The sequence below is a fragment of the Kogia breviceps genome, chromosome 10, assembly GCF_026419965.1.
Source record: "Kogia breviceps isolate mKogBre1 chromosome 10, mKogBre1 haplotype 1, whole genome shotgun sequence".
In the NCBI taxonomy this organism is placed as follows: Eukaryota; Metazoa; Chordata; class Mammalia; order Artiodactyla; family Physeteridae; genus Kogia; species Kogia breviceps.
In genome coordinates this window covers 43,804,098-43,817,562 of record NC_081319.1, presented here as the reverse complement: position 1 = coordinate 43,817,562, position 13,465 = coordinate 43,804,098, and the positions used below count along the sequence as shown (strand labels likewise).

The following is a 13,465-nucleotide window of genomic DNA, read 5'->3' as shown; positions in this document are numbered from 1 at the left end:
CAATCCCTGGGCCACGGATGCGGCCTGTTAGGAGCCGGGCCGCACAGCAGGAAGTGAGCAGTGGGCCAGCGAGCAAAGCATCCTCTGCCGCTCCGCATTGCTCGCGTTACCGCCTGAACCATCCCGTCCCCCTCCTCCCCCGCTTCTTCATGGAAGAAAAATTGTCTTCCACAAAACTGGTCCCTGGTGCCAAAAGGTTGGGGACGGCTGAAGTAAGTTCTCAGCAAAAGGGCGGGTTGGAGAGACCCCCGCTGGTGAGGAGTCGGGAAGGTGTCTGGGGGTTAGAGGCTGGAAGGAGTGGGCCCGCCTCCTGAGGTTATGTGTGTGTGGACTACCCCAGGTAGGGAGCCTGCGGACACTCACCCAGGGGCCCCGCCAGCCATGAGAACCCACAGGCTCACCTGAGAGATACTTGACCTGGGCCATCACATACAGCGGGTCGATCAGGGCTGGTGCTGTCTTGACTACAGGATTCAAGATCACAGAGACTTGTTTAAGAAGTGGAGACACAATCTGGCCTGGCGACCGGGGCTGTAGGAACACGGGGGTCTGGCTGTGCGGTTTGGCCTGTTCCAACGGAGACTCCTGGAGTGCTCAGAAAACACTCTTGCGGTGTTTTACTTTTTTCCACATGTATATACCATCCACTCTGTACCACCTAGTGCAAGAGCATCAGCTCCCGAGAATGGGGACTTTCTTTTGTTCACTGTTGCACCCCCCCTACCTAGCACGGCATCTGGTACATGGTAGTGCCTTCAATAAATATTTGTGGAATGACATTACAAGGCACTAGGGGATATTAAGGCGTATGAGATATGATCCTTGCCCACAAGAAATCTTGATTGTCTGGGAAAGCCAGACAAACAAGAAAAGACCAACATACTTCTTAGAAGACGTATGGCAAAAAGGGAGCCCAGTTCTTCTCTAGGATAAATGCAGACACAGGGGCCAGTGCCCTGCTCCTCCAAGTGTGGTACCTGGACCAGCAGCATCGGCATCACCTGGGAGATGCAGGGCTTGTGCCCCACTCCCTGGCTGATTGGTGTGCTGCACGTGCAAGTGTGAAAAGCGCTGGGCTCCCCAACTGCCAGAGACTCAAGCACCCTGGTGACTTGCCAGGTAGGTCCTGCCTCCGTCCAGACCTGTCCTCAGGACCCGGACCCGCTCCCACCCTGCCACCATGAAGATGCACTCTCCTCTAACCTGCTTGGGGCAGAAGACCAAGTACTCCTTGGCGATGCAGACCAGGAAGAGGGGGTCAAGCTTTTCAAAGTACTCGGAGCTCAGGGGGAGGGCCTGCATGCTGGAGAAGTGCAGTTCAGCCGCTTCCTTCAGCAGTGCTGCAGCCTCCTGCTCCCCCTTGTGCTTCTTGGAAGCCAGGAGGGCTTGGAGGAAAACCAGCACCTGTGGGAGGCAGGCCCAGGTCTTGGAAGCAACATCCTCTGGGCAGAGTTGCCAGAAGCCCAGGCTGTCTTGGGTGCTTTACTGGAAACTGGGGGTGGGAGGAAGGCGGGGCGGGGGCACGATCCTGGAGCAACCCCAGCGCCCAGAGAGCTCTGACCTCAGACTTCCCAAGGGACTGCTGCACCTCCTTCAGGAATTCCAGCTGGTGCTCAGCCTCTTCCAGGTGGCCGTCTAAGATCTGGCACCAGATGACCCCTGGGATGGTGCAAAACTAGGATGAGAAGCCAGCTCTGCAGCACAGCCAGCAGTCCAGCAGGCCAGAGGCAGGGACGGGAGAGTGGATGGCAGGGGCCCTTTCCGACATCTTCACAAACTTAGAGTGACACATACTCATGGTAAAGAATTCAAATCATAAGGCAAGGAAAACATCCCTAGCGCATGTTCTGGCTAACCGTGTCTCTCTCTAGAAAGAACCAACATGAACAGTTTGGGGTATATGCCTCCAAACATCTTTTGAAGCATTTATGTTATTAGCATATACCATGTTTTCCCATCAGTTCATACAAATCCACCCCCATTCCCTTTAATCATGACATAATATTCCACTGTGGATGTAACCATTTATTTAACTACTGCCCTACTGAAGGACTCCTCATTTCACATTTAGTTTTCAGTGTTTAAATATTACAGTGCCATGGCCTACGTTTGTGTGTGTTCTAATTCCTGAAGTAGAGCTGATGGGTCAAAGGGCACGCATATCTAAAACATTGATAGATAAGGCCAACTTGTCCTCCAAGAATATCTGAATTAATATTCCTGCCAAGAATTTGAAAGTGTTCTTTCTTTCCTCACAACTTCACAAACATGCTTCACTCTTTACCAGGTTAAAGAGTGAATAGTAACTCCTTTTAAGTCACATTAAAAAAATTTTTAGGGAGAATGAACATCTTTTTATATATTTAATGGTCTTTTCTACTGTGAATTTTCTCCTGATAGCTTTTGCCTGTTTTTCTTTGGATGGATTTCTCTCTATATATATATATATTTTTTTTTCCCTTTATATATTTATATTCTCTTTATATATAGTCTTTGTTACATTTTCCATTAGTTTGCCTTTCACCTTTTAACTATTTTATTGTGCCTTTTGCCATCCATTAGTTTAAAATTTTTACATAGTCAAATTGGTCAAATACTTTCCTTTACAGCTTCTGAGTTTGTGGTTAGGCTTAGCATCCCCCAGGAAACCCAAGTCCAATTTAATTTTTATGTTTAAATACCTAACTCATCTGGAATTTATTTTTGAGCATAGTGTGAGATGGGCATTTACCTTTATTTTTTTCATAATGGAGAGTCAGGTGTCCAATCACAAGTTATTGAAACTCTATGGGTTTGAAATGTCATTTATATTATAAGACCTGTTTCTATCCCATTTATCTATTTGTTTATTCCAGTGTTGGCCTCAAACTGACTTAACAACTTGTTTTAAAAAAAGCATTTAATATTTGTTTATATATTTATTGCTACGTTGGGTCTTCATTGCTGCGTGTGGGCTTTCTCTAATTGTGGTGAGCAGGGGCTACTCTTCATTGCAGTGCACGGGCTTCTCATTGTGGTGGCTTCTCTTGTTGTGGAGCACGGGCTCTAGGTGCACAGGCTTCAGTAGTTACAGCACGCGGGCTCAGCAGTTGCGGCACTTGGGCCCTAGAGTGCGCGGGTTTCAGTAGCTGTGGCGTGTGGGCTTAGTAGTTATGGCTCGCAGGCTCTAGGGCACAGCCTCAGTAGTTGTGGCGCTCGGGTTTTGTTGCTCTGCGGCATGAGGGATCTTCCCGGACCAGGGCTCAAACCCGTGTCCCCTGCATTGGCAGGCGGATTCTTAACCACTGCGCCACCAAGGAAGTCCAGACTTAACTACTCTTGTTTTCAGACATGTTTCGATATTGGGAGGACAAATCCCTTCTCTTCCTACTATTCTTCTTTTACAAGATAGTCCTTGGCATTTTGGTGCAGTTATTTCTGTCTTCCTAATCACCAACTTGGTTTCCAATTATATCCATCTGGCTATTTGGCTCATCTATGGAATTTTTTGCTTTGCAATAAAAATATTTTAAATTTTCAGCAACTCTTTTTTGTTCTCTGTATTTTTTCCTAGTAGCATGTTCTTTACTTACTGACATAATACCCTCTAGAGCCAGCCAACATGGGAGGTGTTTGGGGGAAAAACTCTTTTCTGTATCTGGCCTTAACTTTGCTCCTCAGAGGGGCACTGCTTTGCATGTTCCACTTGGTCCCTTTTTCAAACTGCTAGTAGATTTATAAATGGACAAGAGTGATGAGTATTAGTATCTGGGGCAGATTTCCCAAATTGTTAAGGTCACTGATTTTCCCAGACAGGCCAGATAAGATGGATGAATTCAGGACACACAAGAGTGGGCTCGGCCTGGGCTGGAGTGTGTGGACTTCCCTTTCGGCTGATCGGCTGGGGATCGCCCTTGAATGAGGAAGTGGGGAAGGACTCAGCCTGGTGGAGGAACATTTCGGGGGATTTGCCTATGTGCCAGGCATCCAAGTCTTTTGGTCCTTCATGTCCCTGATGCTGGTGGGACGTCATGGGGGGGGGCTCTGTTTTGCTCCCTCCTATCCCACCATCTGGTAAGAGCCTCCCTGATCCCATTCTCTGGCCCTCAATAACCCTCCTGTTATCTCAATGACTACCATATGGCATGTTTTGCTCCCAGTCTCTGGGGACCCTGAGCTTATGTTTTTAAATTTTTCTTTTTCCTGGAGGCCTTTGGGGAAAGCTGATCTACTCATTTCTTTAGCTGCCCCAACCCATGCTGGCTTATGGGTTTCTAGACCTGCTTGGAGTTTCCATTTGCTGGATGCAATCTGCTTTATATCTTCTAGAAATGAGAAGTCCTTTAAAGTTCCTGGTCCACCTAAGGCTGGTGTTCCCTGTTTCTGGGGCTGCTACAGGGACTCATTATCTTTTTAAAAGGTTGCCCATGACTTTTGAGGGATTTGGGGAGGGAGGAAGAGGCGATGACAGATGAGTCAGCCTGACGTATTGAACCAGAAATCAAGACCAATCACTTGGATTGCTTTTTTGATTGTGCCACACAGATGAGGAGCCTGGAGTGTAGACAGAAGTGACTTGCCCACAACTCCTCAGAGCCAGGGCAAGAAGCCAGCCTGCCTGGAGCACTGGTCATGAGACTGCCCCCACTAAAATCAAACACTGCTGCTTCAGGATTCACCAGAGACCACAGATTTGAGGGCTTTGTGTAAAAATGAAAATCGGGCTCTGGAAAATTCATTTGACATTTAGATAAAGTGGGAGGGAAGCACTGGGACAGACAGGGAAGTAAAACTCTCAAAACTGCTCACTCTGGTGGCCTTTCAGCTCAGTGGCCTGAAGAGGGAGGGTCTACAGAGGTGACGCTAGAAGCTTTGGGGAGGGGTGCTCTGGCAGTAGAACCTTCTCCCACACTGGCCTCGTGAGGCCTGAGAGGAGGCAGGGGTGACTGAGCGTAATGGGCTGGGTATGGCTATTGGAGGTCGGCTGTAGATCAGAATGGCTTTGATCACTTTCGAGAATTCCTGTTCCTCTTACATCTATACTTGTAGATTCGTGGACAGGCACCCCATCATACAACGCAGCCCCAAACTCACACACACCCCGGGGAGAATGCTTCCCAGCCCACTCTCTTCTGGACCCACGGCAGCCACCTGCTTGGCTCCCAGCCCCCGCCCTACCACCCCTCGCCCTGCCCTGCCTGCACAGACCAGTCAAGGCAGCCATGCTGCTCTCGTCCAGTTTCATGGCCTCCGAGTACCACAGAGATGCCTCCTTCACTTGGTCCTGCAGGATGAAGAGGTAGCCCAGCTCTGTGGCCAGGTGGGCGTAGGAGGATGTGGCCATGAAGGTTCGCTCGAGGAAACTACACACCAGCTGCAGAATCGCCTGGTGCCTCCCAGACTGCAAGGCACGGACACGGGAATGGGGAAATCAGTCAGGCCAGCCTGTATGAGCATGGCTGCGTCACTTTGGTGGGACTAGGGGGTGCTCAGGAGAGCCCAAGAGGTACCCTGTGTCCAGGTAGCTGGGTCCGGGTAGCTGTCCACCTCCCAAAGAACCCCCGCTGGCCACATCTGTGGAACCCGCCTCCAGCCGCAGGCCCTCTGAGGGACCCAGCCCCTGTCTGGCCACAAGGCATTGGTCCAACGAGTCACCAGGAGGTTTTTCACAAATTGAAGTTGCATGAGAGAAACTCTTTGTGTTCCACTCACGGAAAGTGGCTCTGAAGGCTGCGAGCAGCCACTTTCCCTGCCACGGGTGGAGAATGAGGCATAGAGAATCAGACATAGATGTGGAGGACAAGAGGGTATTCCAGTGGCATTCGACTCCCCAGAGCTGCCCCTGTTCTTATGACAATTCCTTCTAGTAAATCTGGCTCTGGGGCTCAAGGGTCTGACAGAGACAGATTGTTTGGCAGCCTGGTCTGTTTGCACCTTGCCTGGTGTCAGAGAGGCCTAGGCAAGCCAGCCTCACCAGGTCTCTTCCACAGAAAGAATATGGGAGTCTGGTGCTCCAGCACCCTGAGGCTAGAGCTGGGCGTTGCTCTGCTGTACCACAGCTGTGCCACTGCCCTCTTTCCCCAAACAGGGCGCCTCCCTCTCTGAAGGCACTTCTAGACCTCACCTCTGTGATCTTCATAGCATCTTTGAAGGGCATGTAGGTGCAGGCTACAGAGCCCACAATTCAGAGATTGGCTGGAGGCAGGCAGTGGCCCCGGGGTCTGGGCCACCAGCCTGAGAGGCCAAGTTTAAGCCAGAGAGGGGAGGGGCAGGGTCGTCAGGGAGCTTCCAGGGAGCACAGGTCTCCCCCGGGGAACATAACGAGAAGCACTCGTTCAGAAGCCAGGGAGCACTTTCTTACCAGTCTGCCCACCACAAGAATTTTTTTAAGATGGAGGCTTGGATTTTGGGGCTCTCTTGTTTCCAGCGCCTTAATCAGATTTCTAACATGCTCGGCAGCCTACAAGAACAAAACACAATGTCAAAGGCAGTATATAAAAGGGGAGTGGGGCAGAGGTTCTCAACTGTGGCTGCCCATGAACACCAGCTGGGAGATCTTAAAAACACCCAGGCCCCCAAGCCAGCCCCAGAGATTCAGAGTTAATTGGCCTTGGGCGGGCCCAGGCTTCAGTATTACTTCCGAGCCTCGTTGGCGGAGCGTTCAGGAACGTTATTCATCCCAGAGCTGGCACTGCCCCTTTGTTCATGAATCTGTGAAGAGCAGCTGCCCTTTGGGACACCCCCAGGCAGGGCCAGGAGCCACCTGTCATGGAGTCCACACCACAGCCCACCAGGCTGGCGGCAAACCACCTGGGCTGGCCCAGGAGAAAATGGTCAGGGCAGGTCCCTGGCCCCAAACCCCTGCTCCATTTTGACGTGTCACCACATTGGTGCCTCTCTGTCATTCCAGTGAATGCTCCCAATGACCCTGTAAGTTAGTGTAACTAAAGATACCCGAATTTTCCAGTCCAGTAGATGAAGGGTCAGAAAGGTTAGGTCATTTGATCAAGGTTACCCAGCCAATGAGGTGGCTGACTGACTCCAAAGCCTGTGTTCTTTCCAATGGACTCTTCTGCCCACTCTCTATGTGGGAGTAGGGAGTTTTTAGTCCCCAGCTGCAAAGAAGTACCAGAAGAGAAGCCCAGGGTAGGGTGGATCTTTTCTGCAAGACTAGAACTGGGCAGCCTGAGCTGGGACAAGGGGCAGATCTCAGAGTTTGAGGTGGGAACAAAGGAGAAGAATTAAATGCTAATTGCCCTTGGGCCTAACCTTCAGGCCAGGCCTTAGGAAGGCCTGCCCAGGGCTCTGGGGTCTCAGGGAGAGGAGGACATGCCTGTTCTCTTGTTCTGACCCAGAGACAGTGGTAGAGCCCTTTTCGAGGGTTTCTCCCAAATATGAACGGTGTCCTCCACCTCACCTCACCCCACAAAATCCGTAATTTCAGAGCTGGCCAGAAGGAACCAGAAACTTCCTCTTCCCATCATGACCCCTTAGAGCCTCTTGATTTGTCACATTCCCCGCAGAGGCAATGTCTTTATTCAGAAGGCAGGGTTTTAGCTGAATACACAAACTCTTTTTGAAAATAAGAAGCTGTCTGGGCATGGAGGTTTTCATTAAGAATTCTAGGTGCTTCTGACTGGATGTGAGGGCTCTTTGGGGTTTCTTTGGAAAACTACAAGGCTTAGGAGCAAGTCTGGGGCCAGGTACTGCCTGGTCAATACCTGAGCAATTCCAACCATTCCCCAAAAAAAAGGCATTTCCTGAAATATGAAACACAACTGTGGGGAATTCCCTGGTGGTTCAGTGGTTAGGACTCAGCACTTTCACTGCCGTGGGCCTGGGTTCAATCCCTGGTCACGGAACTAAGATCCTGCCAGTTGTGCGGTGTGGCAATAAAACAAAAAACCCCCACCACAACCATGACTTCTACCAGTTAACATGGAGCAAGTTATTGTAGTATACTGGGCACTGTTCCCAGTTGTCCCACCTGTCATCTTAGTCCTTATAACAAGCTCACGGAGTGGGTGGAATTATCTCTATTTTACAGACGAGCATCCTGGGGCTCATTCAGGTGGAGACACCTGCCCAGCGTCACACAGGGAACATGTGGCAGAACCAGAGTCAGCCTCACTGCTGGCCTTTGGAACTGTGTGGCTCAAAGACCAAACCAGAGCAGACCTCCCTGGCAGGGAGTATGGAGGAGGGGGCAGGGAGCTGAGAACCAGGGAGCCCCCTCCAATGCCTTGGGGGTGGAGGTGCTGTGAGGGGTCCCTCCTTGGCTATGTTGGTTTCAAGGAGTAACTTCTGAGTCTTGAAAGAACTTACTGTGGTTATGTTTCCTTCTCTTGCAAGCTCATACACAGCTAGAATTTGGCAGGCATCAATATTGCTTTCATCTTTTTCTAGGATTCTGAAATAGGAAGAGGAGCCACGTGAATTGAGAGTGTTCAGAGGCAAAGCTAGGAAGGTGTGGCAGCAGCTTCTGATTGTCTCCTAACATCCATTCTCCCCTTCTCCTTTTAATAATAGAACCCCCAAACTTTTGGGGCACGGGGCTACCGGAAAAAAGACTACATTTCCCAGCCCCCCTTTGCAGCTCAGGTGTGACCATGTGATTAAGTTCTGCCCAATAGGATGCAAGCGGAAGTGCCCAGGGTATATCCAGTGGTACCCCTACAGCATGCCTTCCATTTCTTCTTTCCTCCTTCCTGCTGGTTGGAATGTGGACCATGTGAGCAACATCTTAGGAACAGGACAGCAATGAGAGAGAACGGGCCTGGGACCCTACAGAGTTAAGCTGTCATCCTAGCCCTGGCCCACCACCCAAACTTTTCCCTGAGAGAGGAATAACATCTTATGTTATTTAAGTCACATATTTGGGGGTGTCTTTGTGACAGAAGCCCATTATGTCCCAAATAGCACAGGTATGACCATGGTACCAAGGTCCAGGGGGGCCAGAGAGGTGCCCGGGGGGCAGTCTGCAGCTGTAAGATGGAAAGGGACCTTGGTTTCCATCATATGTCCTTGGGAAGATGCAGCTCCTGATCATATTGTGGAGTTTTCTATATTCTGTTTCATTTTTTAAATTTTTAATTTAATTTAATTATTTGGCCACACCAAGTGGCATGCAGGATCTTAGTTCCCCAGTCAGGGATCGAACCCATGCCCCCTGCATTGGGAGCATGGAGTCTTAAACACTAGACCGCCAGGGAAGTCCCAATATTCTGTTTCTTTACAGGAGATTTCATATTTTTCATCCTGATCAGGGAATGGCCCTTCTGCTTAATTGACGGTTACTCTAATTGACATATAAAATTCCAACACGATTAGGCACAGTCAACATTCAAAGACTTCTAAGCATTTATGATGATTTTGAAGGCACTGTGAACCTCATGATTTGGAAATTTAAAAAAACTTTTAAAAGATGTATGGACTAAAAAAGAATCAGAACGAATGTTAGAAAATTCTTAGAACCAAAAGATACTGAAGATAGTACTGAAGTATCCAAATGTGTAGATACTGTTAAATGGTACCTCTAGGGACATTCATAGACTTAAATGCTTATCTTCTAAAAGAAGATTGAGAATGGCCAGGCATCCAACTCAAGAGTCACACAATAACAACAGAGTAACTCCACAGGAGGTAGTTGGCAGAAAATAATAAAGAGCAGAAATTAATAAATTAGGAAACAAATATAATAGCATCAACAAAACTCAAAGCTGGTTCTTTAAATGAAAGAGACAAATTATTTTAGTATCAGTAGAGAAAAATAAGAGAGAAGGAAAAAATAAACAATTTTTAGGGCTGAAAAGAGAAACACACCTACAGAGAGCAGAGATTTAAAGAGCAATGGGGGAGGGGCTTCCCTGGCAGTCCAGTGGTTAGGACTCCATGCTTCCATTGCAGGGGGCATGGTTTTGATCTCTGGTTAGGGAACTAAGATCCCGCATGCCATGTGGTGTGGCTGGAAAAAAAATAAGTAAATAAAGAGCAATGGGGGAACTCTATGAGCTGGGAAACCCTCCGTGAGGGAAGGCGTTGGGTGTTGGACTCAACCCATTGGCACCAAACACCATCTCCCTGCAGGTGGATGCAGCAGGGCCTGGGCAGGGAGGCCGCACACACTCAAGGTTGAGGCCTTCAGCCAGGTGTTTCCAGGTATCCTGTGGGCCCAAGGCAGAGCCTCCAAAGCAAGCTGTTGACCCAGCTCCTGCCAAGGACACCGGCCAGGTGTCAACTGTGAGAGAGTGCTGCTGAGGACCTGCCCAGGCCTGGCACAGGTTGGAATCACTTTCAGTTTCCTACAAACGCCTCTTTCTGAGACTCAAATTCCAGCTATCAACAGAGGAGTTATCATCCTTCCACAGGGAAGGAAGAGGTATGTTTGTGGTTTTTTTTTCCACACACACAATTTAGTAAAAACTTGCAGTGGTGATTCATGGCCACTCCACTAACTCTTTTTAGGAAGAAAATTGGTACTGTACATTTTAGGATTACTGTGATAAAAATAGTTAAAGCGTTAGAGGTAAAAGAGATAAGTTTCAGTTATCTAGAAAATTCCATTCTACAAAACCCTCCATCAAAAATCCCTCCCCTGAAGCCATCTTTATCTCTATTCACAGTGAAAGTGCTTCAGGATCACCCTATACTTGGCGTCTGGCTTCCACAAATCCACATAACTCCTGAACCCTAGGCTGTCTTCCGGATGCACTCAGCTTGCTACTAAAGTCTTCTCTCAGGCAACAATGATCTTTGTCCCCTGAAGTTTTTATTAACGCATATCACACCCACAGTTTTTAAAAGTAAATAATACAATAGTCCCTTTCTCCCTTTACTCTCCCCTCCCCACCACTCCTCAGAGACAATTGCTGTTTACCCAGTAACTCTTGTTGCTTTGGGTTTCTTTGGTAGTTCCCTCCATCTTTCTCCTAAACACTATGCTTAGACCTCTTGATAGGCCTATTTCTTGACTCTTCCACTGCAGGTCTCCCACTGCAGGTCTCCGCTGCCGGCTTCCTGCTATGACAGGTAAGTGTCTAGTTCACATCCATCCTCCCTCTCCTCCCCCACCCCCAATGTCATAATGTCACTATTCATAACTCCTGTTGACAATACTGACTTTTATGTCTTACTCCATCAAGTACACAGCATCTCCCTTCTCGCCTCCGTGTAAGATGGGAACGATTAGCCCCCTTGGCTAGCAAAGGAAGGAAATAGCAGGTCGGCCCTGCCCCTCACCTGTGTCCCGTTTCTACTGTCCGCTCCCAGTCCTGCCGAGCCAAGAACAGCCGCATCTTTAGGACCCAGGCCGGCAAGAAACTGCCCCAGGCGACGGTGATCTGGTTCACCACCTCCAGGGCCCCCGAGTAGTTCTGCAGCGTCATGAAGTACGTTGCCTGTTGAAAGCCAGAGAAAAGAGCCCCACTGGTGCCCACGAAGGATGGAGGGGCGTCAGGGTCCCCACCAGGACAGGAGCAGAGCCTGACATGTGGGGAGGAGCCATCACTCAGAGTGACAAATCAGGGTCCACAGCGGTCTTGGGTTCCTTGACAGGCAAGGCAGGGGCTCCAGGAGGCGGCTGAGCCCTGAGCAGGCCTGGGACAGAGCAAGGTCATGGGAGGGCCCCCCCTAGTGGAGAAGCTGGGGTTGCTGGGCACCTTCCAATTCCACATATGGCCCATCATTTCCCATTCACTTTCCTAAAATTCACCACTGAAAACTGCTCACTGGGCCAGTGCAGCAACTCGGAGTCGGTTAGGGTTTGCAGGTAACCCTCCCCTCCCCGTTGCACGCCTGCAGTGCTTTTTCTCTCTCAAGGCACACTGGGCTGGGGTCATGGCCTCTGCAGGCAGCCAGCCACCAGGCTCTCCTGGGTGAGTCATGACACAGATGCCTGAGGGGCAGAGGGCAATGCTCCCAAAAGGCTTGAAATTGGACTCCGAAAGGAGGCTTCAGTTTACAGTAACCCTCCATTAAGAGACTTATTAAAAACAAGAGGAGGATTATTCTAAATAAAGATATATGCATAAACGTGTTCACTGTAAAACTCCTTCTAAGTGTATAACTAGAAACAATCTCAATATCCAAACAATAGGAGGCGGGGCTGGCAAATTACATTAGGCCCACACAACAGGGGCCTGGCTTTATGCAGACATTCAAAATGACACGTGATTATGATATAACTTACATGAAGAGAAAGAGACCAAACGGTAAGATGCCCTATGATTACAACTATATGAACTACCCACACTATCTCCCACCCCATGGTGGGTGCTGTGTGTGACCTCCTTCAGGAAAAGGGGAGTTGGCCGCTGACAGCTCTCGGGGGAGTCTCCCTCCTGGGATCACCCGTGGCTGCAGGGAGCTGCCTGGTACCAGGTCACACACCTCCCTGTGGGGTAGGTCACACACCTCCCTCTGCGAGGGGCAGGTCACACAGTCAGCATCTTGTCAGTGAGGGAGTCAGTGAAGGGCCATTCCAGCTCCATAATTCCAAGCAGAGCTGGCTGAGGCCTTCACTGGAGCTGCTTCACAGCCCAAGTTCTCCCTCCTGTTTCTTTCACTTTCTCCACAAGTGTTGGTCCCAAGGGCACAACCTGCTAAACCTCCTGTGTGATAACCTCATTGCCTCTGCTCCCCAGAAAACCACCGAAGGCACACCCTGAACCAATGCGTAGAAGAAAGACTTGGAGACATGGACCTAAAATGTTAACATGGGTTGTTCGTGGGTGGTAGGGCTAAGGATGCCATTTAACATCACCTTTTGACCTTCTTAGACTTCTGGTTTTTTAATGAGTAAGTATTCATTTTATAAGAAAGGATAAACAAGCAGAAGAGGATAAGAGGATGGTTTTTCCCTCATAGATTGATTCAACGAGGGCCACATCAGAAAAAGGAAACAATTTAAATTAATGTCAGAAAATACAAAACACATAGCTCCCTTCTCTTATGTTCAACTAAGTGAATTTAACAGCTGAGATGAGCAAGTGTGAAAGAAAGATGCATAGAAAAGGGGCAGTGGGTGAAAAAAAAAAAGCAAAGAGACAAAGCCTGCCAGAGCCCAGGGAACCTAGCTCCCAAGAAGACCCCACACAGGCAACGGAAACTCAAGACTGGGCAGGAAGCAGGGAGGACTGGAGCAGGCCCGGGGATGTTCTGAGTCCCTGACGCTCTCCGGACATTTGGTCCTCATCCACCAGCTGGGGGGTCTAGAGACTGAAGTCTCTGGGTGGGGACACTCTTGCCCCTCCTACCTTTCCCATCAGCCCCAGAACATCTTTGGTGTCCTGAATGCCATACTCCAGGTACTTGATGGACTTCTTCACCGTGTGGGGTTTGTCTGAGCTGAGGTCCACCCAGCCTCTGAGCACGTAGCCCTGGCATAAGAACCGGGGGAAAGATGAAGTGCTTGGTCCTGTATCGCCTCCATCCAGCCTGCTTCTCCTGCCCACATCCCACCTTTTGTCATTCCACTCTCTGAGGCCCT

At 49.4% G+C, this 13,465-nt stretch overlaps 1 protein-coding gene across 18 annotated transcripts in view; it reads right to left on the bottom strand.

Moving 5' to 3' along the window:
* TTC21A (tetratricopeptide repeat domain 21A) overlaps positions 1 to 13,465 on the bottom strand; it is a 36,202-nt gene that overhangs the window by 17,942 nt on the left and 4,795 nt on the right. For 14 of the 18 annotated variants that reach the window (XM_067044539.1, XM_067044542.1, XM_067044534.1 and 11 more), the window contains exons 5-12: positions 13,233 to 13,355; positions 11,218 to 11,375; positions 8,305 to 8,389; positions 6,341 to 6,439; positions 5,188 to 5,380; positions 1,562 to 1,659; positions 1,204 to 1,404; positions 402 to 531 (exon numbers count right to left, since the gene is read on the bottom strand). In XM_067044539.1, coding sequence (XP_066900640.1) covers positions 402 to 531; positions 1,204 to 1,404; positions 1,562 to 1,659; positions 5,188 to 5,380; positions 6,341 to 6,439; positions 8,305 to 8,389; positions 11,218 to 11,375; positions 13,233 to 13,355 — 1,087 coding nt within the window. The remainder of the gene's footprint in view (positions 1 to 401; positions 532 to 1,203; positions 1,405 to 1,561; positions 1,660 to 5,187; positions 5,381 to 6,340; positions 6,440 to 8,304; positions 8,390 to 11,217; positions 11,376 to 13,232; positions 13,356 to 13,465) is intronic. The other 4 variants (XM_067044530.1, XM_067044543.1, XM_067044533.1 and 1 more) reach the window with 3 other exon arrangements.